Source organism: Notamacropus eugenii, chromosome 1, assembly GCF_028372415.1.
Source record: "Notamacropus eugenii isolate mMacEug1 chromosome 1, mMacEug1.pri_v2, whole genome shotgun sequence".
NCBI classification, from domain to species: domain Eukaryota; kingdom Metazoa; phylum Chordata; class Mammalia; order Diprotodontia; family Macropodidae; genus Notamacropus; species Notamacropus eugenii.
In genome coordinates, this window is record NC_092872.1 from 340,535,731 (window position 1) to 340,561,547 (window position 25,817).

The 25,817-nt window shown below is 40.6% G+C and overlaps 1 protein-coding gene across 7 annotated transcripts in view; it reads right to left on the reverse strand.

Moving 5' to 3' along the window:
- Positions 1-25,817, reverse strand: part of JADE2 (jade family PHD finger 2) — a 179,242-nt gene that overhangs the window by 97,847 nt on the left and 55,578 nt on the right. For all 7 annotated transcript variants that reach the window (XM_072629921.1, XM_072629925.1, XM_072629923.1 and 4 more), the window contains one exon: positions 11,463-11,620. In XM_072629921.1, the coding sequence (XP_072486022.1) occupies positions 11,463-11,620 (158 nt within the window). The remainder of the gene's footprint in view (positions 1-11,462; positions 11,621-25,817) is intronic.

Below are 25,817 nucleotides of genomic sequence, written 5' to 3' on the forward strand. Positions count from 1 at the left end.
GCTTGATATAAGGAGAAGCTTAGGAACATTACAGAGCTGTCCAAAAGTGGAATGAAGGCAATAACCCCATCATTGGAAGTCTTCAGTCAGAGGCTAAATGATGTGCTTTACAAGGGATTTATTCCTACACAGATAAATAAGGGAATTAAGCAGCTTCTTAGGTCTCTCTATTCTAAAATTTTATTAGTGGAATTCTTGAATTGTTTTAAAGTTGGCCTAGAGACCTGGCTGGAAGTCTCATCACACCCAAAACTCAGGTCTGCTCATTTTAGCCTTAGCTGTCAGGGACCCAATGTACACAGAGTCAAAGCTCACTTTTAGCTGGATGGCCATGGTTATTTTTAGAGGATCACACTCGAACGTGGCCAGTGCTCTCAGCAAGCTGATCAAAAGCACAAGATGGGCTGAGTTAAAACTACCTCTACCTAGTATTCTTGCTAGAGCATCTGGAAATTCAGTGCCCTTAGAATGGGTCCTTCCCTGCCTCTTTGGTGATCTCATTCTCCTTGGAGAATCAACAAAGCAAGAAACCATTATTAGGTGTCTATTTACAATGTGCCAGGCACTGATCAGGGTACTGGGGACACAGTAACCTTTTAATTTGATAAAAACAAACAGACAAGCAAATAATAGGGGGAGGGCGGAACAACCACCAAGGATTAGGCACTAACCCCATCTTGCTCAAATCAGACATTTTTCCAAATCTCCTTTAGGGCTGTTTATCACTATGTAAAAGCACCTGATACTAAGCAGACTAGATAAAAACCCCAAATGCTAATGTTCTAGTATCATTCATTTCTTTTAAATGAGGCTAAATTTGACTGTCAGACTCTTGACAGATAACAGGATATCAAATCACCTATCTCAATATTTAATAGAGAAAGAGATGTTGAGGGTTTGCTCAGAACCCTGGTTGACTAATATTGTAGCAATACTATAGTAATACTGGCTCTGGCATCAGATGACCTAGGTTCAAATTCTACCTGTGTGACTTTAGACAAGTCCTCAGCCACTCCATTATGACCATCCTCCTCACCCAGCCCCCAAGAATCTTACAGGTGAACTTTTACGCTATCTTTCCTGGAAGCAGGCTGAGATGACATCTCAGTTATATACACACTATACTGCCTACTTGCCATACATCCTCCTTCTTCCCCTCCAACTGGAACCTTGGATGTAGCTCCTGGGACATTGGACTAATATGCATGACTTTCTTTACCTTGCCCTGAAGCCAGGCCTTCTAGAATGTTTCCAAACCATGCCTTGGTATGAGTACCTCTATCCCCAGGTTTGAATCCAGGCTCCAAGTTCAGCACTCATTCCACTATATGAAGTTGACTCCTATCTGATACTATTAATTATCTCTCCACGTAGAGATATATTATTTCCCCAACTAGGCTGTGACCTGTCTCTGTATTACTCACATATCCATGTGAAAGAACCTTCAATAGGTGCTTGGTACCAACCTGCTGATTTTTTATCATAGAGTAGACTAGAAATACACAGACCTTGCGGAGAGTAACTTGTTCTAAAGACCATCTGGTAACAAGTGTTAATCAAAGAATGTTAGAGATAGAAGGGTCCACATCAGAAGCTGTAAGAGGGAACTTGGTCTGAAACAATCTGGCCAAGAACATTTAATTAGACAGCAGCCCAACCACTGGCTCACACTATAGCTCTTCCCCTCCTGGCACAGAAAGCCCTGAACAGCCCTTTAAGCAAAAAAAAAAAAAAAAAATGATTGAAAATTTTCTAAGTGAGGTCACCAATTCTCTTGGATCAGTTAGCAAGGAAGCAGGTGTGAGGCTGGCTAGGCAAAATATCTTGGCAAAGATGTCAACTCCTAAAAAACTGAAATAAAACAAAAAAAAATGAAAAGATTCCAAATCTTCTGACAAGCCCTTTTCTTTTCCAAAACTCCTGGGGAGCAAAGTTTCAGCCATTTTAAAGAAAAATATATCGTAGACAAAAAAAAAGAGGGTTGGCTGAAGCCTAAAGAATGTTGGGGATGGGGTAGGAATGCACAGTTCGGGTAAAATTAAAATGATTCATTTCTACTGTACTTCAATTTTTGGAGATCCACTGGAAGGGAGCTTAAAAGACCATGTAGTTCAACCCCCTCCTTTTATAGATTAGAAAATAAAGGTTTAGCAAAATAATGTCAAGACCACACAGATAAATCCAGCTAAGCTGGATTTAAAGCCAGGTCTTCTTGACTCCCAGGCCAACACTTCTTCCAATACAACATGGCGCCGCACCATGTTGGAGCAGAAAGTACGGAAATCTCACAAAAACCCAGTTAAAACAAACACTTACCACTGTAAGTGTTGGCATTCCTATTTTACAGATTAGGAAACCAAGGATGAAGTTAAATGACTTGCCATGTTCCAATAACAAAAAAGTAATGGAGACAAATTCAAACCCTGGTCTCTATGTTTTAAGTTCAGTGTACTAGACCAATAGTGTCAAACTCAAATAGAAATGGGGCCATACGTAAGGATCCTTATTGATTGCATACTGACTTAGAAAACCACACGTTGAAGTTATCCGTATTCTACTGTAATTTTACTTATTTTGTTAAATATTTCCCAATTACATTTTAATCCGATTTGCATACTAGAGAGGGTTTCCTGTTGCAGTGAGGCCTGCAGGCCATGTGTCTAACACCTCTCCACTAGGCCATGCAATGCCAACCAAAATGCAGATGTGTGTCTGCTCCTATCAGTTCAGTACCTGGAATGGGATGTTCCTCCTTGATTTGGTCCGAGGATACAAAGGAATCTTGAATAAGCCTCTGATTATCTATGTAACCCCTACTGAAATTTTTGTTCACTTCCATTTAATGAAGCAACTAGTATTTGGAATTGCCTCTGGTAAAACCAAGGAAATCTGAAAGTATAAATTCTCTAGAGGAAAGAAAAGATGCTATTGCTCAGCCAGCACCATTTGAGCATCTGGAATTAATTACCCCAGCTAGTAAACGTCTCCAGAATTATTTTATTAATGAAAGAGAGAGGGAGAGGGAGAGGGGGAGAGGAGAGAGAGAGAGAGAGAGAGAGAGAGAGAGAGAGAGAGAGAGAGAGAGAGAGAGAGAGAGAGAGAGAGAGAGAGAGAGAGAGAGAGAGAGAGAGGATTATTTACAAGCATCTAGTACAGGACAATAGCAAAGAGTTTTGTAAATAGACAAGCCACAGACAATGGCTGGGATTTAGGGATCAGTCCCTATCTAGGAGGGAGGGAGGCGTCCCTGTCATGCCTAATCCAGCCTAGACTGGGGAAATCAGGCACCTTTCCCAGCACCATCCCAAACAGATATGCTGCTTTCTATCTCTCCGAGAACCAAATAAGGACAGATGAAGGAGAATGGGGCTTTCTGCAGAGTGGGTGTGTGATCAGTAAACATCCATTCACTGAATTTAACTGAACCTGAAATTCAAAGATGACACATAGGGCACCTCTCTTAAGCTGACTCATAGCATCCCTGTCACTGAAAAAATCATGAGCTGGAAGATGCCCGGTGGGCCTGGTGTAGCACAAAGGAGAAAGGGAGGATCATGGGACTCTAGATTTACATTTTAAAAAGACCTTGGAGACCAATGAGTCAAATTCTCTCATTTCTTAAATGAGAAACCAGAGATATGGAGAGGTTAAGGGACCTGCCTAGTGTAACAAAGCTATTAAGTATCTGAGGTGGGATTTGAACCCAGGCTTGCCCGCATTCAAGGACAGTATTCTACCCACTATACAACACTATAAATTTCTGGATAAAAACCCAAAGAAGAGCAATTTCCAAGGGAAGTGGTCGTGGAGTCACAGCATTTGAGGTCAACCAGTAGGCCTCCCAAAGAGATTCAAGGAGAGAAATTTCTAGTCTCCACAAGTATTTAAATCTCTGTGTTAGAGAAGTGGGGTGAGCTTTCCTTTATTCACTAGTCCAGGACTCAGTACATTTACCTATAGCCTCCCCAACTCTTTGTGTTGGGCTAAAGCTACAGGTGGGGTTTAAATGCCCCATCTATAGACTAAGATCAGCCATGGCTAAAGACAAATGCTCAGCCCTGAGCTGACTTGGCTACTGCCTGGTGTTTCTTTATACCTCTAGCATGGAAAACTACTAGGATCTTTCCTTGGTTCCTTGTGTGTTTGAATGCCTATCCAGGGCTCTGCTTTCAGTCTTGTGTCCCCCAATCCCCTCTTCCATGATGTTACATCAGTGTCCACAGATTTCATCACTCATGTGATTAGTTACCACGATGCGACAAGGTATCTCAACCCTTAGAAGAAAGGGATAAGCCCTATTTGAAGTAGGATCCAAAATGAGATAAGAAAAAGTGTACATTGAAAAGCTAGGCAATGATGTAGTATTAGGTTGTCTGTAGCGTAGCAAAAATCCACAAGGAAGTAGGCAAATTAATCCCCTTTGCTCACAGAATTCCTAGAATCTATAGAGCCTCTCATGTCTTAGGCTGTGCCACAGAACAGAAAACCCTCTGGCATCATCAAAAATGAAGATTATACATACCTAAAATTATGCAAATCAGTGGGAAAACAGCTCAATTTCCAGGTAATTTCCAAGAACACATCTATTCTATAAAGCAAGGTAAGACTGAATATCGCTTCCATGCTACTTGCAGGTCCCCTGGCTGTTGACTGCAAGGGTCCTTCAACTTGTGACACAGCTGTGACTGAGAGGATACGGAAAGGCTCAGAAGGAACAAGGAATAAGACTCTCACCTACACTGGACCCAATTCTCTGATATGCTTTGAGTAAGACCTCAGGCAGACTTAACCCAAGGCACACACATTACAAGAGAGCAAATATATATATGACATGCAGAGAAAGCCACCCAGGTAACCAAACTCTCCAGAGTTACACGACTCTGCCCCAATGAGGTCTCAGGTTTCACCTGACTTTTTGGCTCTTTTTTTCTCCAACAAAATCAGTCTTATAATCAGAGTTTAAGGGGCAGTTTAGGGACTATCTCCCAAAGATCTGAGCTTTCCTTGCTCTTATATGCTGCTTACCGTGCAGTTCAGTGTTAATGAGAATATGATGTCCTTTTAGCAACTGGCAGCAGCTACTGTGTACTTTCCCCACATGACAATCTCTATCTCTCAATCTCACTCTCTGTCTCTCTTTCTGTCCCTCACCCCTACCCCCAACAGGTACTCAAAGATGGTTTCTCATGCATGCAGTGATTACTGCTGTCCATGATCTCCGTATCTTGACAGGGAGCATGGTTATCATACCTCAGAATCTGTGAGATTAGCAGACCCATTCCTGCGTCTGTTACATCTGCCTATCCCTAGTAGGAAAATGGGAAAATAGCACTTTCATCAGGGTCCTAGGAAAAGACCTTGAGTAAAGGCAGAGGCCTGGGCCGAAGAGAAGGCAAATACAGAGATCATGATGCTTACTTCTTCTGACATTAATATATCAAGGAAAAAAATCTTATCATGCTTGGGGTCCTGAAGACCTGCTCAGGGATAAAGGAAAAGAATGGATGGCTTCTGAAAGCCCCTGCCATTCCCGGATCTTAGGATACTCCAAACAGCCCTCCTTAGATATACCTATCCAGATGAGATTAAAGTCATGATTTGGACCATACCTTCAAGACAGGTTGTTCTCTGCCCTTCATCAATTTTCTTGTAAAAACTGCAATTTTAAGAGCCACAACAAGGCAGAATCCATTGAAACAAAAACTCCTAGCTGTTTCACACCCAATGCACATAAGCCAAGGAGAGGCCAAAGGGGAAGCCAAAAAACTTAGCATTGACCATTTTATTTTTAGGAGCCATCTTTGGAATAATTTCTTCTACCCCATCTTACCACTTTTACCACCATTTTTAGGAGTAACAAACCAAGACTCAGGGAAGTTAAGTGACTTAAAGAGATCACACTAAATAAGTGGAAGATGGAGGTTGAGACTCCCTCTCAAGAGAATCCTGTTGCCAATAGAGGGAACGGGAATCAAACAATCACAGACGCGGAGCTGAAAGGGACCCTAGAGATCACGTAGTTGAAACTTTTTTTCTTCCAAGATGAAAAAAACTGAGGCCGGAGGAGGTTACAGGATCTGCCCAAAGTCACACAGGTTACAAGCAGCTGCTCAGGTCCTTTCATCGTTAGTAAGTCACTCTCTTCCTATCCCACACGTCATCAGCTTGTGTAGTTTCTCCAGCCTCTTAAAAGGCTATCGGGTATAAAACGCTTAATGTGGAGTCAAGGAGAACACCGTACACAGTAATAGCAGTCTTGTAAGGCTGATCAATTGTGAAAGATTTAGCTATTCTGATCAAGATGATGGTCCAAGAAAATTCCAAAGGACTCATGATAAAAAATGTTGTCCACCTACATGATAGACTGAGTACAAACTGAAGCACACTTTTAAAAACTTTCTTAATTTTTATTATTTTATTTGTTCTTTTTGCAACATGACTAATATGGAAATGTTTTGTATGATTTTACATATATAATTAATATCAAAATGCTTGCCTTCTCAGGGAGGGGAAAGGGGCAGGAGGGAAAGAGAAAATTTGGAACTCAAAATTTTAAAAATTGTTTTCATGTAATTGGGAAATATTTAGGAAAATAAAAAAACTTAATTATATCTTAAAAAGAAAAGAAGACTGGGTTTAAATCCTGCCTCTAATACTAGCTGGGTAACCAGAGGCAAACCATTTAACCTCCTTTTACCTCCATCTCCTCATCTGTAAAACAAGCAGACTGGACAAGACAACCTTTAAGCTGGACTAGATCCTTCTAGCTCTCAAACTCTGATCCTGTCATCTGTCCTTCCCAAATTGATTAGGGATATCAGCACTTGGAACTCTAATTCAAACAGAAGATGGAAACAGGTTAAAAAAAGGTGTGGAAATAAAGTCATCTCCAGGCCTGACAGGAAGCTGAGGAGTGAGTCAAACCCAGCATGTAGACTGGCAACAAATTAAATACAGAACGTGCTTTGGCCATAAGTCATCATCAGGTGATACAAGAGGAAATCAAGATGTTCTATGGTGCTCAAAGTTATTCTCAGTCTTTCGTGTCTTACTGTCATTCCTAAGCTCTTGCAACAGGGCAACATCACTTCTATCCTCGTAAGACAGTGGAAAAAAAAGTTTTAGAAATGGTAGGAGCATGAATAATCCTTGTGTTTTAATTTATATTGATTGCTTAAAAGCATCGAGGTTTAGCTCTTGGTTGTAAAAGAAAACAGAATGCCCATTAATAGTACAGTGGGATTAAAGGCAAACTAAAGACCAGAAAGGTGCTTGCAGAACCCTTTAAGCAGGAGAGACTCCCTGCTGACACAATGGAGCAGTCATAAACACACCCTTGTCGCCCAGTGGGACAGCAGCACGTACCTTCAGAGAAGGTCTGAAAGCAAGTGGAGGCGGTAGGATCCCTGAGGCTGAGGCAATCTTGCCAGGATCGCTCTTTGATAAGGCACAGTGGTGTAGAGCAAAGAATATTAGGATGAGATTTGTGACCTTAATAAGTCACTACTCCGTTCTCACGTTTCTCATTATTAAAAGGTCTGGGCTGGACTAGAAAGGTACAGAAGAACAGGTGAGAAGAGCTGGTTAATAACAGAGCCCTGGCTCTGCCACTACATGACGTTGGATCAGTCCCCTATACTCTTTGGGCTTTGGGTTCCTCATCTGTCAAAATGGGGATGATGATGAATGCACAGATTCTCACTATTGAAAGGAACCTCTAAGATCACGCGGCCCAATCTAGACCTAATGGAGAATCGTCTCTGAAGGATAAGTGGTCATTCACATTCACACTTGGACCCTGCAATATTCCGTTAACTGTATTTCGATATAATCGGTTTCCTCTGTAATCCTACGTATCTTATTTTATGCATTTTAAAATGTCATTTTGAGAAGGGGGTCCACTGTTTCACCAGACTACTCAAGGGGTCTGTGAGACAAAGAAGGTATAGAACGAATCTAGTTCAACCTTCTTTGTTTTCCAGATCAAGAAGCTGAGATCCAGACAGGGACAGTCACTTGCCCAAGTTCACACAAGTTGTAAATCACAAAGATGGGTTTGAATTGTTAATCTAGTCCTCTTTCTAAGCCACCATGCTGCCTGCCTGTCTGCCCTATGCCTTCCCTTGGAAAGATGGGGAAGTCTTGACCTGCGCAAGACAAGAGGAACAAAAAATGGCAACCAAAATTTAGACATATCTTTCCTGTTTCCCCTGGCCCCAGGGTCTCCTTCTGGACCAAGAGCCCTTCCCACCCCATCAAAATGGAATCTGCCTTTGAGACATCACCTAGCACAGAGATCAGTCCACGCTGTCATTTCTCATCTGGAAATAACCTCAAATCTGCCCTCGGCGTTACAGAAATATACTTTCGCATCCAGGCTGGAAAGATGAGTATATCAAAGGCATCTAAAAATAGATGCCCCCAAACACCCCAGTAAGCCAAATGATGGTCTCCCTCTGATCATTTCCTTTCTGTTGTGTCTAGGTTTCTCATTAAAGTTTCAGTTCTTTGAAAATTTTTACTCCTGGGAACCAAGTGCACATGCACAAAAGTTTACACCAAGATATTTTAAGTAGTACTGGCTCTAACTACAGCTTCTAGAGACAATATTCCCTAGCCTCTGTAATGCACAATGATACGGTGGCTTTGGATGGGTCTTCTCTAACAAAGGTACTCATCTTAAATGGGGACCCAACAGCCAAATGAGAAAATCTCTCCCAAGGATTGACTCATTCTATGTAATTCGGTGCAAAGAACACTGCATCTAATTCAGGGGACCTGGGTTTGAATCTTCCTGCCTGCCTCTGGGAGATCTTGGGCAAGTGACTACTCCCCTCTGAGTCTAAATTTTCTCGTCTATTAAACGGGGAGATTGGACCTAAGGTCCCTTCCCACTAAAGTCTTATAATCTCTTTGGTAGAAAGACATATCAAGAATGAAACTTATAGGTCAACTCAGAGGAAAACCAAGTGAAAAACCTGAGCTACCAGACTTTGAGCATGTCTTATCCCAGGTTGTGCTGAATAAAGAAGTGATTTCTCTAAACCAAAGGGCAGAATATCTTCGACTATATTACAAAGCCGACACAGATTTAATGACCTCTCAAATGCCTTCTGGTTCTAATAGCACCATGAAATGAAAGAGCTGGAAGGCATCTGAGAGGCCACTTTGTCCAGTTCCCACATTTTACAGATGGGAAAGAGATTTCCCCATTTTACACATAAAGATAATGGCCAAGCCAGGACCCAAATTTTGGCCCTTTACATTACATCAGGAATATTAAAGTGCGAATTGTTTTGGGAGGGACGGTACATTCAGTCCCCAACACCTCAGTCTTACTGGGACATTCAAATGTTTCCCTCATATCAAAGTTCTAGAGTCTAACAGACTCCAAAATCAACCTCAGCTCGCATTAGAGGCCTAAGAATCACCCTGCATGCTGAGGAGTGTTCAGATCCTGACTTTTAACAATCTACTTGCCTGCTTGTTTTCCAGTTGAGAAAGGGGCAATGTGGCATAGCAGAAAGAGCAAAGCTCAGCTCTAGTGCCCAGTTTACAAACAAGAAATCTTTCATGATCATCCTTCCCACCTCAACACCACCCCCACCCCTACCCTGGCCAAATGACCCTGGATTTATTTTGTACATACTCGACTATGTGTGTGTCATCTCCTGCAAGAGAATTTAAACTCCTTGAGGGTAGAAACTGTTTCATTTCTGTCTTTAAATACCTAGCCCACAGATACTTAAAGGTCTATAGATTTACCAGCTAATATTAACTAAAAGAACTCCCTTCCTCATGAGGAAGCATAAGCTGGCAAGAAGAGCTCCCACTTGGGAGGTAACTCTAAAGTCTTGCTTCAACTGCCAATCTTGGCCACTTTTAACAGAGGAAGAAACCAGAACATCCAAGTTCAAGGGAATAATAACCCCAAATTTCTTTAGTTGGTATAAGCACAATAAACAATGTTAAGTTAGAGAATTGGGAAAATAAAATGATTAGTACCCAGTTTTATAAATCCCACCTGCCCAACTTCCGTAATCCAGACCCCTCTCTCCCCCTCACGCTCCTAGGAATGGACACATATGCCTGTGTCTGGGGGATGGATATTCATCTCTGATTAGAACTCCTGCTAAGTGGTGGGGAGAAACATCTCAGTCAGTTCCTTTGCCCTATGGCCACCATTCTGCCTCCAGCAAGGGGTCTAGAAACAAACACTGTAGCTAGGGCTCCTAACCTGGGGCAGGATTAGCTTATCAATAGAATATAGGAACTGTCTTGTAAATAACTATAAAATCCCATGGAAATATTCCAGAAAGCCTAAACTGATTTGAATCAGTAAGGTTAAAAGGTATTTGGGCATATTTGTTTCTTCTGAGGCAAGTGGGGTTAAGTGATTAGCCCAGGGTCATATAACTAATAAGTTATCTGCGGCTGGATTTGAACTCAAGTCCTCCTGATGTCAGGACTGTTGCTCTATCCACCACACTACCCAGCAACCCCTATTTTCATGTACTCTTGAAAAAGAAAAAAAATAATCTATTTTATTTCTGTTGTACATAGGCATGAATTTATATACTTTCATATAGAACAGGGGGTGTGAAAAGGTTTCCTGAAAATATAAGCAGTACAGGGAACAAAATGGTTAAGAACCCCTACTTGAAAGGAACTAGTTAGTAAGTCTTCAATAAGCATTTATTAAATCACTTCCTTCACTGTCACATAGTGCAAAGTGCCAGGGAAACAAAAAAGGCAAAAAACATGATCCCTGCCTTCAAGGAGCTCACCATCAGATGGAAAAGACAAACACACACAAATAACCAGGTGGAGAAAAGAGCTATGCAGAATGCACTGAGGGGAGATGATAAGATTAGAAGGCACTGGAGGAAGGATGGTGGATGGAGACAGGAAGGAATTCCTTCAGAAAGTGGGACTGGACTAAACCAGGGGAGTGGAGAGGTGAGGTGAAGGACAAAAACATCTTGAGCCTGGAGGGCATCCAGGGACACCAAAGAGATGTGGGTGTGAGGAAAATAAGCAGGATAGTGTTGCTGCTGGAGCTTGTGTGTGTTGGGGGGGGGGGGGGGGGGAATGTGAAGGAGACTGGAAAGGGAGAAAAAGGCCTGGGAATTCTAATGGGGAATTCTTTTATAATGGGAATTCTAAAATACAGGGGAGCCTATTAGATACGGTTTTAACCTAGATTTTCTTAAAGTGAGCGGTAGGTTATCAGCCAGGTCTGAAAAGTGTTCTACTCCATCACCACTCCCCATATCACTAAAAATCCAAGATGCCCGGGGGATTCCCCAAAGAATATCCCAGGCATTGCTGGATGACACTCTAGCACAGCATAGACAAACCCAGGATGGGGTATGAATGTAGATGATCCTTAAAATTATCGATCAAGCCAGGCAGCCACCAAGGACTGGGGCACCAAACAGGAAACCAGAGGATCCACTCACCTCACCACAGGCTCAGGGATGGCCTCTGTGCCTGCTGGCACCTGCACACCTTTCTCCCACTCCTGCCTCCAGGGATCTGCCAGGATATAGTATTCATCCGGGCTGAGCTGATAGGAGTCCGGGATTTTCATGGCTGTGATCAGGTCTGTCCGGAATACCTGGACAGAGAGATGAAAAGGGAAACAACTTGAAACTGAGTCAGGGAGAAGCACGGTGGGATCATAATCAATGAACCAATAAACATTTATTATGCTCCTACTGTATGTCAGGTACTGTTCTAAGGACTGAGGATAGAAAAAATAAATAGTAAGAGACTCTGCCCTCAGGGAGCTTACAAGCTAACGTATTTAAAGTTGGAAGGGACCTTTGAGACCATCCAGGCCACCCCCTTCATTTTCAGATGACAGGGCACAGAGACTTGCCCACATCTGGTATCTGAGTTAGGACTTGAACACTTGAACCATCGCCTAAACACCTATTATGTAGAGAGACAAGAACACACCATAAAAAGTTCAGAAAGACTCACACGTTGGACAGGCATTTATTCTATGCCTTTAAAAACGGGGGGGTGGGGAGGGGAATGAAATATGCTAATGCCACAATATGGTTTACCTCTCTTAACCATTTCTTTTTCTGTTTTTTTCTTCTCTCATAGCATGGTTGTCACCTCATTTTTGGATTCACCTGAAGCATAATAAATTTTGTTATAGCCCCTGAAAGAGCCTGGGGTCAAGAAAACCTAGGCACCAGGCTCCCCTCTGACACAAACTGTGGTCCTGGGCAAGTCACCTGACCCACTCAGCTCCTCAGACCCCCTCAGTCTGCCAGGCCACTCTCTCAGACTTTAAGTCGCATCTCAAGTACTTGTAAACTGGATTTCCTCACAAGCAATTCCCTATACTATGAGTCTGGGACAAAAAAGGGAAAGAAATCAAAAACAAAAAATCAGAGGGTACAGTGCTCTTAACGGAGAAAAATCCAAAGATTAAGTGAGACACGGTCCTTGCTGCCTTCTGGGAGCTCAGGGAGGGCCACGGACTAAGAAAAAAGAATCACTTCAATACAGTGAGAAGCAGCTCAGTGAGTTTTGGTTTTCTGAAGAGACCAAGAAATCTAAAACATGCCATTTCCCTACTTTTTGAAAACAGGGGAAATTAAATCTGTCCAATAAATGAAATAATAAGATGCTTACAGGCCTAGAGATACCATGGAATATTATCACCACTCCCATTTTGTGGCATTTTTGTTTTGGGGAAAGTCTTAGAAAATATGTTTTGTCAAGAGAACATCAGCATAAAAGACAAAGTTTGTGTTATACTTGAAAGACTACTGGATTTGTAGGGAGAAGGCTTGGGTATGAATCTTGGCCCCACCACTGTATCAGGGAGTGTCAGGGATCCTGAGCAAATCTTTGGGCCCATGTCTACTGGGATTCCTGCCAGTTGGGCTAAACTGATTCCTACCCCCAAAAGGGAAGAAAGCTGTTCCTGAGACTTGATTGGTCTAATTACCTGAGGTAACTAGGTAGAGCAGGATATAAGAGCCCTGGGTCTTGATTCAGGAAGACCTGAATTCAAATGCAGGGTCAGACACTTGCTAGCTGTATGACCCTGGGCAAGTCACTTAACCCTGTTTACCTCAGTTTTCTCAAATCTAAAATGAGGAAAATAACAGCACCTATTTCCCAGGGTTTTTGTGAGGATCAAATGAGATGTTTGTACAGTGCTTAGTGATGTACCTGGCACATAGTAGGAACCTAATAAATTTCTTCCTCCTGGGACTTCCTGGACATCTAAAAGGCCAGCCTATGAGGAATCAATTCCCCTCAGACTCAGTGGATATGCCCCTGATGCACAACAGACTTGCTGATGTAGCTTGCTGATCTTGCTGTTTCTGGATAGAGAAAAGGGGAGTCATGTCTACCCAGAGCAATATCCTTGCTGAGGATCCTGTCTATGGCTCAGTGAACCTCTTTTTGTTCATTGTGAGATGGGCTATGAGTATCTCCCAAGTCAAACTTGAATTACTAGACCAGCCTCAGTAAGGCCTGCACATTCACTATAGATCAGCTGAACAAAGTGTGACCCAAAATATTTTTGTTGTGGATGTTCAGTTGTTTTAGTTGTATCTGACTTTTCACAACCCTATTTGGGGCTTTCTTGGCCAAGATCCTAGAGTGGTTTCTCATTTCCTTCTCCAGGTCATTTTACAGATGAGGCAAATGGGGTTAAACGACTTGGCCAGAGCCATACAACTAGGAAGTGTCTGACCAGCGTTCTATCTGCTACACCACCCTGTTTTCCTGACTTATGAATATAATGAAATATTATTGTGTAGTAAGAAATAACAAATACAAATATTTCAGAAAAATTCAGGAAAATTTGTAGGCACAAACGCAATAAAGTGAGCAAAACCAGAAATACAATTTATACCATGACTACAACTGTATAAATGAAAATATCACTAAAAGGAGGTCAAACTCAAGGTACCTATAAACACCATTAACAGTCCCAGAGATCCAGTAATGAAATGCTTCCCTTCACATGGCAGAGAAGCAGAAAAGCTACACATTTTAACAGAATTCTGCATATCCTGTCTGATGTAATACTGTTTTAGGATTTGGGGGGGGGGGGGGGGGGCGGGAAGAAGAGGGCTCAACTCTTCTTTGTTACAAGGGCAGATTCAATTAGGGGGGAGCTGGAGGGGACAGGCATACCTAGGAATAGCTGTGCTATTAAAACAAAACAGGAATAAAACAATAAAACAAGGGTTTTTTTCAGTTTTTAATGGCTCTCAAAACTAAACATAGTATTCCTGATATAGTCTAACTAAGACAGAATAGAGTAAGCCTTTTCCTCCCTTTGTCTCCCACTATACTATATCTTTCTAAAATGAAGTCCAGGGTCGTATTAATTTGTTTTGGCTGCTACATCAGCTTTTAGGTCATGGAAATCCCCACACATTCTTTCACCCAGGCCAGTTCCTAACCAAGACTTCTTGATCTTGTATTTGTAAAGTTGATTTTGTGAACCGAAATGTAGAACTTTACATTTATCCCCATTAAATTCCACTTTTCTAGATTTAGCCCACCATACCTTGGTGAGAGACCTTTTTTAGATCCTGTCATTCAGTAAGTTCACTAGTCCTCATATCTTCATGTCTTCCACAAATCTGACAAGTTTCTGTGGCTCCATCTGAGTTATTAATAAATATTTTTATATCAGAGGGCTTAAGGACAGCTTAACTCTACTAGACAACTCCTTTCTCATTAACCCCAGTTCCTAATAACTACTTTTTGAGACCCATCATTACCAAATCATCTGGCCTGTGTGTCTCTCATCTTGCCTACAATAGCTTAAGAGACTTTGTCAAATGTTTTGCTGAAGTTCAAATATCCTGTCTATGGCATTCCCTTGATGTACCAGTATAATTTCCTTGGGGAAAAGGAAATGTGGGTGAGACTGGCATGACCATTATTTGAAATACAGTCTTAGTCTCTTGATCTCTCAAAAGGGGAGGAAAGCTGTAGTAAGAGCAAGACTAGACAGTCTTTAAAGGTTCTTCCCGACTCAAAGACACTGTAATTCTGTCACAAGTTCAGTCAGGAAAAGCTCTCTCATGTTCATCCTGAAAAATTTTAAATTACCTGTTTAAATGAAGTCTTCACTTTTATCCATTTCCCATTTTTCAGCATGAACAACTTATTTAAAAATACTGGACGGAGCTGCTGTAATCTGCATGCAGTGCCTGTCTCCCATCTTCACCATTTTTTTCTAATTCAATGTTAATTTTGACCTTTGTGCTAACCAGTTATTTCTGATTCTAAAATGACTCCTACATCTGCAGCTAGCTGTTTCTTGCCTGTTAAGATACAGCCCATTTTTGGCAAAGTTCAAAGTTTGCCACTTGCAACTGCTCCAGCCTTTTGCAAAAATGTAGAAAAGAAAACAAAAAGGGAAGGATAAAAGAATCGCAGACCTATGGGACAGCTTTGAAAGTTATACGCTGTATTTGTTATATACTTAAAAAAAAAGCAAATTCTACATAATAAAGATTAGTACCATCCTGCATTCCATTTTGTCCATTCCATTTGGGAATGCTCGTTTCAGTTGATGTTCAAGTTTAGAATAAAAAAAAATTAAATCCACTTGCAATATTTTTCAATTCTCTTCTTCAAGAAAATATTATTGTTAGGCATCTGAGTAATACAGAAGTCTATGGTCTTTCATCAATCCCAAACCATGTTTTAATCTTTTAAAAATTGTTACGGTCCCATGCACTTTCACAATGGAAAGGCATATCATCAAGAAATGTACAAGCTTAGTCCAGGTTCTTCTCAGATTCTTTGCATATGTCCCTATATCCTATATTTGCCTCAGTCTTCCAAGTGTGAATATGCCCCTTTTAAAGGTAGAAAAATAGATACTGATTCTGAATACACCAGCTTCCCACCCCCAATGAAAACAATAAGAAGACAGCTATTCCATGAGTATATTCACCTCCTTTAAAAAAATTAATAATAATCAATAATATATTAATATAACACATTAATATATAATTAATAATAATGATAACGTTGGTAGTTTTGTAGTAATTTCCTTAATCAAGGAGGCCATGGACTATGCACATCTCAACAGCACCCTTTTGGTAGTAGAGAAACAATGATGACGCAGGGTTATTTCTCAATGTCAGAAATCCATGGGATCATATGATTTCCCCAAAGAGTCAATGGAACCAGGATCTCAAACAGGGATGGGATACAGACAGAATGGAAAGGACAATGATGAAATCCTGGAATTACCATTCAGCCTCTTGGGAGTCTCAGTTTCCTCATCTATAAATCAAGAGGGTGATAATCAAGAGTCAATAAGCATTTATTAAGCACCTACAATGTGACAAACACTGCGCTAAATCCTGAGGTTACAAAGAAAAGCAAAATCTTGTCTCTCCTCACATACAAATGTAAAATCATTCTTTTGTATGTAAAATACATGCTTCTATTTATCAGTTCTTTCTCTGGATGCAGATAGCGTCTTCCAGATACAACAGGACTGGCAACTGATTGGGGATGGAGAGAGAGGAGTTAGAGAAAGTAAGGAATCAAGGATGGCACCTAGGTGGCCTCCTGGTTGACTGAGATGATGGTGGTACCCTAGATAGTAACAGGGAAGTTCAGAAAAAGAAAGAGTTTGGGGGGAAATATACCAAATTCAGGTTTGGACACCTCACAAGACATCCAATTTCAGATGTCTAGTAGGCAGCTGGAGATGCACGGCTAGATGTGATGAGAAGAATGGCTAGGGCTGGAGATCTGGGAGACATCTGCATGGAGTTGGTAAGTAAATCCTTGGAAGCAGAGAGGTCACACAAGTGACAGTAAAGAGGGAGAAGACAAGAGGGCCAGGGCACTGCCTTGCTTGGGGGGTGGACTCCCATATTTAGCATGAAAATGTCATGAAAATCTAGAGAGAAGAGACTGTGGAAGAGATGAGGGAGGTCTACTGTGTGGAAGGCTTCAGAGAGATCAAGGAGGAGGAGGACAGAGAATGGATCACTGGATTAGATAACTGAGAGATAACCAATAACTCAGGTGTTTTAGAATGATGAGGTTGGAAATCAGAACATAGAGTGAAGAAAAGAATGAAAGGAGAGGAAGCACAGCAGTTGAACTTTGCGATCCGGGCTTCCTTCCACCTCTGGATCTATGTGACCCCATGGATGAAAGAATGAACAACATTTGTTAGAACCTACTGTTTGCCAAGGCAGTGCACAGAGTGCCATAGTGCACAGAGTGATGGCCCTGGAGACAGAAAAAATTCATCTTCCTGAATTCAAAACTGGTCTAGCTGTGTGACCCTGAGCAAATCACTTAAGTCTGTCTGCCTCAGTTTCCTCCACTGCAAATTGAACTGGAGAAAGAAATGGCAGACCACTCCAGTATCTTTGCCAAGTAGGGTCATAAAGAGTCAGATTGAACGACAATAACAACTATGTGCCAGCTACTGCCTTAGGTGCTGGAAATATAAGTACAAATGGGGGTCAGTCCCTCCTCCCCCAGGAACTTACATTCTAAAAATCTTATGATCCTAAATACTTCAGATAATGAAACTATCAAGTTGTGAAAAACTTTACAATGGGACAAAGGCTCCAAAGCTACTTAGTACTTGGACTGTCTCTCTTTCTAGAAGGAGTAGTATATATTTCAGGCTGCTAAGTGATTTTTTTATCCTGAAGGGAGCAAGTGGATAAAGAAAGATGGAAGATGATGAGAACCACTGTCCAAAGCCTGTCTAACATCCCAGTGTGGTCCCAAATTCTGCCTAGGGGCTATGAATCCACCTTCCTGATAACTCCAGGATGAATAAAGCAAGGCCTTCAACCTCTTTCCCTTTCTGTATCATTTCCCTCCTCTATCCACAGGACCAAACCTACCTTCTAGGATGGGGTATCACTACTGGTATCTCTATGGGAAGGGGGGAGAAGGTGCAAAGAAGGGGGAAAGGGATTCTCAAAATTCATTTCAAGCAATTAAAGGTTCTTCTTCAGAACATTTGCTAGCTGATTGTGGCTAAAACACACAGGGCATCCAGTGTCATCTCATGCATAATGCGAGAGTTACCTGCTAATGAAAAGGGACGATTTTCACCTCTTGCTTCCATCTGTTATACCAAATAATCTTGGAGCCTCGCAAAAGCCTACACCAGGGGTGGCAAAACTGTGGCCTTGAGGCCATATGTGGCCTTCTAGATCCTAAAATGTATCCTTGTGACTGAATCCAAATCGACAGAATCAATCTGATTTGTTCTGGAAAATTTGGATTCACTAAAAAGGCCGCACTTAAGGATCTGGAAGACTGCACGTGGCCTCAAGGCCTCAGATTCCCCATCCCTGGCCTAGACATGCAATGTTTTCTAATTAGCCTGCCTCAGCTCCACCTCTGTCACCTGTGAGGGGTGGAGCAGAGCTGGTATTTTCTTTAGATAACACTTAGTTGGACAATAAGCAAACAAGAGAGGCTGAACAACACTCAGGGTCAAAGGAAACAGTAAGTTAAAGATGGAATACCACTGCCAAGAAAATAGCCACCACTGGGAGAATGCTTAGACCAAAAGCAGAAATGACATATTAAAAAAAAAAAATAAAACAAATAGTAACTAGGCAGAGTATTGAGGTCAGTTCATTTAATCTTAGCAGGGCTCAGCTGATAACCCAATTAAGTACAAGTACAAGCTTGTACCTTGCTAAATGATGGCTGTGCCTTCCTGAGTTCTAGTTTTGTGCCTCATATTCAGCAGGAACCACAAGAACCGGAACCCAAACAGACACATGGAAGAGACTCCTGAAGGAACTTAATTAATGGCTGTGTGTAGCCCTGGAGATCCCAGGTCTGAAAAAGATCATGTTCTTTGAAGACAATTTATCAACATAATTTGATTATTAAAAAAAACCCACTCTAATCTTTAACTATGCTACCAGTGCGAAAAAATTGAGTTAATATTAAGTGCTAATTTAATTATGCAAATAAAATGACTGAATGTCTATACCTTTTGACCTAGCAATTCTACCACAACTAGGCTTACATGCCAAGGAGGTCAACGATAAGAAGAAAGTCTCCATATATACAAAAATATTTATAGCATTTTTTTTTGTGGTAGCAAAGAATTGGAAACAAAGTAGATGTTACTGATTGGGGAAGGCTAAATACACTGTGGTGAATGAATGTAAGGGAATATTAACGCGCTGTAAGAAATGACAAGTATGATAAATACAGAGAAGCATGGAAAGATTTACATGAACTAAGACTTACAGGACCAGCAGAAGAAATTACAAAAGTCATCCTTGCTTGCACATCAAATACAGCATGTAGAACCCTGAGGCCTGAATGGACACGGAGCTTCCCTTAGCCTTAGCCTTGACATGGGGGTGAAGGGAGCGGAAGAAAGAAAAGCATTGGTAAAAGAAATTAAGGCTTATTGGTAAATGTTTAATAACTGGTTCTCTGAAAATTTAAAACACAAGTTTAATCTACATTATTATTAATATGTCCTCCATCACTTTTTAAAGTCTAAACAATCAAGCCATAAATGTGTAGCCTTTGCCAATTTCTGAGGTATCCACATTTATACTAAAAATTTAACAATTGGTTCCCCATTTGAGCTGGCTCCAATACATAATTGCCAGAGGGGAAATGATTGGTCTAAAGTCACACAGACAGAAGTAAGAAGGGACCTGAATCTGGGTTTGGTTCCAAATCCAGTACTTTTTCCAGTATGTCATAATGATGATCCTTAACAAATCAGAAGCCTAGAGAGAGATTATAATTCCCCTGTGAAAATGGGGACGTACTACAATGCACATTTCTTCAGGTTCAGAATCAAAAGAACTTAATCTTGCAGATATTTTCTGGTCTGCAAGATGGGGAGTAAGCCCCAAAGATTAAGGACTCAATGGGGAAAAAATGCAAGTCTGTGAAAAGATAATAAAAAATTTCTCATCTTCCACAACAAAGAGGTGAGAATCTACTACATTAGAAAATTACATAGAATATCAGAAGAGGTTTCTGTATCAGATATTTGTACTTGTTTTTCTTTACCACAATCAAAGGATCATTGGGAGGAGGAAGTGAAATAACTGATATAACGGCAAAAAGTCATACCCCACCAATTTTGTGGACAGCCACCAATTCTTGGGTATAAATGTCCACATTTGGACTTTACCCAGTGTTCTTTTGAAGCATGTGCTTTTGCATACAATCACTATATAAATGGGAATTATTTATCATCATGATTATCATCATTAACACTACCACCACCGAACTTACAGCAAGATTATCTCTAATTCGAATCTGGACAAGGAAGGTTTCCCAGAGACACATTGCAAGCTGGATCTAGAATACACTCACATAACTCCAAAGTAGTTATGACTACAAATCACACTTGTAAAGGGTTTCTAAGGTTTACACAGTGTTTTCTCTATAATAGTCCTGCTAAACAGATGGAATGCCCATCTGATGACTTCTTCTCAATCCTCATATTTCTTGACCTCTCTGTGACCTTTGATACCACTGACCGCATTTAACCTCTAGGATATTCTCTCTTTCTTGGATTTTCAAGACACCCCTTGCTTAGTTTTCCTCCTACCTATTTGACTAATCCTCTTCAGTATCCTTTGGTAGTTCATCATTCACATAAAGCTCCCTAAAAGGATATGTTCCTCAAGTCTGTGTTCTAGTATCTCTTCTGTCTTTATGCTCTGGTAAAATTGGTCCTCATCCACTCCCATAAGTTTAATTATCATCTCTTCAACGATGACTCCTAAACCTATACAGCCTGTCCCAAAAATCTGAGTGAATTCAGTTCAGTGAACCTCTAATCAATCAAATTTCTAATGGATATTACAAACTCTATGTCCCATAGGCATCTTAGATTAAACAGGACTAAAACAGAACTCATTGTCTTTCCTCCAAAACTACAGCCTCCGCTCAATTACCCTATTTGTGTTGAAACAGGGAATACTGAAGAGGGGTAAAGGAAAATCTTAGCCCACATACCTACTAAGCTCCCAAATCCTGTCATCTCTCTCTCTACAGCCTGTAATGTATCTGTTGTCTCCTTGCTACTCACATGACTACCATCCCAATGCAGACCTTTATCACCTCTCACTTGGACCATATTAATAACCTCCTAATTGGTCTCCCTGCCTCAAGTCTCTCTCCACTATAATCCATCCTAAGGCATAGATGTGACTATGTCACTGCTCTACTCAATAAACTTCAAAGGCTCCTTCTGCCCCTAGGATCAAATAGAAACTCCTCTGTATGGCATTTAAAGCATGTCACAACCTGCCCCAACCTACCTTTCCAGCTCTTTAATATGTTGTTTTCCTATGGTCCAGCCAAACTGGTAGTCCTTACATGTGATACTCCCTGTCCTGCCTCTAAATTGGTTGTTCTCCCCGCCATGAACTCCCTTCTCTCCAACTCCCCCATGAATCCTGTTTCCTTCAAAACTCAGGCTAAGTGCCACCTTCTCTGGCAAGTCTTTCCTGTCTCCCTCTCTGCCAGCTGCTAATATCCTCTACATGAAATTATCTTTTATTTATATTTATTTATTTTGCATCCATATTGCAATATGTACATCCTCCTCTCCCTCAAAGCATGTAAGCTCCTGGAGCAAGCACTATGCCTGGCCCATAGTAGGTACTTAATAAAAGCCTGTTGATTAATGAGTGGCTAGTCCATGTGATTTTGTAGTTTTTACAAGGTGGGGATGAAGGAGGATAACTGATTTAACCAGGATCACACAGCTAATGATCAACAGAGCCGGGATTTGAACCTATTCTGTTCCTGGCTTCACATTTAGTACACTTTCTAAGCTGCCGTGTTTTCTCTGTGACTCAAATGTCCAAAGAGTAAGAGGGCTGATATTACTGAGCCTGTGCCCTAGTCCTTGACACCTAACTATCCCCAGACACCTCTGGGGCACCCAAGGCCCTGGAGACTTTGCAAAGGCTCAGTCCAACATCCATCTGAAAAATCACCTACAACAAATATGCCCAAATTGTCATCTAAATGTCTTTTTGTTTTGCATTGCCAAGGATTAGGCTCAGGAAAAGACTCAATTATTCTACTTTAAGTCTTGTGAATTATTTATGAAAACCAAATAAAGAATAAATTGGACACTGATGAACTAGAGGCCTAGCGGTGGTGGGAAAGCTGGAAAAACAAGCAATTTTCTTTGAATGTGAGTGTTTACTATTTGCTCTCTTACTGAAGAAATTGACAAATTGTCCTTAAAGGTCTGCTGCTTAGCAACCCAAGTTCTGCTGATGTGCTTGCAAGATGTTAATTGCAGCTTCTTCAAACAATATGAACGACTGTTTAAAGCGCTAAAACTAATTTAATAAGAAATCCAAGCAGTTCCAAAAATACTGAGATTGCCTGCCATGGCAGTCTGATCTTGGTAACCAGGAAAAGAGGATAGAAATTGTGGGATAGAGATTGTCTTTAGTGGGATTTATGTGTGTTACGGCAGGAAGCCAAATGCACGTTTGTCTCTCTTTTTCCTTGTCTCCTGAGGTAGTAAGAACACAGCCACCTGATGACCCACATCTGCTCTCTATTTCACTAGACCTCCTCCAAGAAATCCGTGCAGCCTTCTAGAAAAAGACAGTCCTCCTCTACACTCCAGAATCAAAGACTATCAGAGCTGAAAGGAACCTCGAAGATCAAGTCCAACTCCCTCATTTTACAGATGAGGAAACTGGGGGCCAGAGAGATTAAATCATTTGCTCAAGATCACACAGGTAAAGAGTAGCACATATAAGATTGGAACTGGAGTCCTTTGGGTCAGAATCCCACACTCTTTTCCAGTGTACAGTATTGTCTCATCCTTTGTTTTCCTTGTCCATATTCTTCCACAAATGTTCCAGAAATAAGACTGTAAACTCCCTGAGGGCAGGAACTTTTGTCTTTGTATCCCAGCACCCAGCACAGGAGGAGGCACATAGAAGATATTAATAAATACCTGCTGACTGACTGAGCAAGGATCTGTCCAACGTACAGGAGGGCTTCCTCTGAGTCTTAATAGTTCATGCATCATATTTGGGCTTTTCATCTGTTAACCCTTGCTACCACTATGTGACCAGGTTGCTTCGTTCCTTGATTTTATGTCTTTTCTTATTTTACTTTTTAATATGCAAATCACAATGAGTGATATGCTGTAAATTAGATATTCCCACCATACATCTCTTTACTGCCTGCTAGGTCACCTACAAACTCTACAGAGACGGTAGTGGATCGTGACTTGCTGACATATGGTATCACCAGGATAATACTGGTACTTCTATGATAGGTCTGTATGTGGGTAATGTCTGGAAGTGCTGCACAATTTCTCAAATGTAATCCTACCTGCTTTCTTCTTAAATCTGGGTCCAGCTCACTGTCCATCTGAAGAACTTTTCTAAGAAAGACACTAATAAACTAACTCAAATGAACAAGTCTGCCCTTTCAACTGTATGTCGGAATCACTAGAGTTTAGAAGGGATATTAGAACTCATCTAACTCCCTTCATTTTTACAGATGAGAGGCAACAAATTGCACAAGTTCATACTGACTGTTGTGTCAGAATCCTTTTACTCCGATCTTTGCACTGTATATTTCTCATCCACTCACTGCTGTTTTCCCCTAAGAGTTTTGTTATTCAGAACTTTTGATTACTTTGCGGTACACTATCCAGGGATTTGAAGCAAGTAACACAATGTTATCTGCAAAGAGGAACATCTGGAGGAACCTATCATCTACATGAAATCCTTCTTTCATTTGCAAGTTACCACCCATGACAGGGGTGAACATGTCTCCCTGACTTCTTCCTTATGATATCAATAATCAGAAGATTATTAAAATTCCCTCTTTGGTTGCATTTATCAAAGAAATCTTGTATGACAAGACATGTAAGGTAAACACCATTGGTGGATAACCTTAGGGCTTCATTTTGCTTTACTAAGACAATTAAAAATAGTAAATAACAAAGAGAGCAGAATCTTTCATTCTATAATTTAATGAAGATATATAATCTGCTCCAAAAAGTGTCTGCAAAAGCCTTCTGTTCCCTTCTTATGTTTTCATCAAGGATATTCTAAATACAAGTGTAGGTCATTCTCATAAAGAATTTAAAGAGATGAGAAATTTGACATATGGGGCAGTACTTGCAGATATTAAACACTCTTTCTGTTCTTGTTATTCATAATGCCATCTGTAACTTTTATCCCCAAGTCATTTGGTATCTTTCTGCCTTTCTTAAAGATTGATTTCTTGACACTTTAAAATTATGTTGCCTCCAGCACAGGTTTCTTCTGTATATGCGTGATCTGGTCTAGCTGCTCTTCCTAACTTCATCTAAATATTGACAGTTACACTGTCAATCACATTGCCATTACGTCGTGTCATCAATGATCAAAATAAATGGTTATAGACATGCTGAAAAATCTGTTTGATTTTTTTTGGTCTACTTGTTTTCATCCTTCTAATTTCATCGGTAAGTCCTCCTGGGATGATCTGGCTCAGTTGCATCTCCTGCCAAGGTTTATAATCACATTTTTCCTCTTCATTGTTCTTCATTATTTTGAGAGACAATACTGCTAGTAATCTTCCATCATCCTCTTCGTAATGTTTTACAAATGACTTTGTACTTTAAACTGTTATTGCCCTTGGTTGTCATGATTGTCCATTTGACAAGGATAATTAAGTATTTTATCATCATCACCTCTGGTTGAGGGGATTTCTGGCCTTTTTCTGGCTTCTTGTGATGACTGCCTTATTTATACTGGTAACATTTCTGGAAAAACCGGTGTAGTTAAAGTCAAATTTTACCTTTATGCCTTTGTTTTTTGGGGATGAACAACTTGGATAAGTAAGTGAATCAGAGCTTCTGTAACTACATGTTACAGTTATTGACTGCTAGGTCACCTTCTATAAATCTTCTCAATTTATACTTCTAATTTGGCATTGATTTTAACTTTGATCTAAATAGTGGTCTAGTTATATCCAAATGGCTGATTCTGGTGACTCTCATTAGTGAACAGTCATCTCCTTTCTATTAAGAAACGCAATTTCATTTTTGTGATGTTCAGTGCTTGCCATCCACCCCCAACTTGCCAGCATCTCCAACTCTTTCTTTGGAGAGATTTATGAGATTTTGACATCTTTGATTTCTTAATTTTGAGGCCTATTTTCCAACCTATTTTCACTGCCCTCTCCTATGCCCTTCTTCCACTGAAGTCACCTAAATATTAATTTGCTGGAAGTATTTTGTCAAATTCTTTGTAAGACTTCTTGCCTTCATTTGCTATAAAAGAAGTTGGTAGACAAGCTACATACAGTCATCTTCATGACCAAGTATCCCATGCAATGCTGTTTCATATTGCATTTATGGACATTAAAGCACCAGCATCAAATCATACACTTGCCTCTCCAAAAAAGAACAGGTAAGTCATCCTTCCATTTAAAGGTCTACCTTGTTTTATCTTCTGGTTTCAACTTATGTCAAGACTGTCAATACCGATGTGGCTCAATTCATTAGTTCCTGAATAAGTTCCTTGCATTTAGAATAAATTAAATTAATATTAACAGCTGGCCCAAACAGAGAAGAAATAAACAAGGCAATTAGACAGTAACATGAGAATTTATTATGTACTCAATAAAAAGCAAGTGGGATGAACTCAAAACTTCATGTAGAATATTCTTTTTGTGTTGTGGTGGTATGTATACAAATGCTTCTTTTTTTGGTTGGTTAAGTCCAGAAAAATAAAAATAAAATTTTCTGAAATGAGAGAGAAAATATGGCACAGGAGATAGTC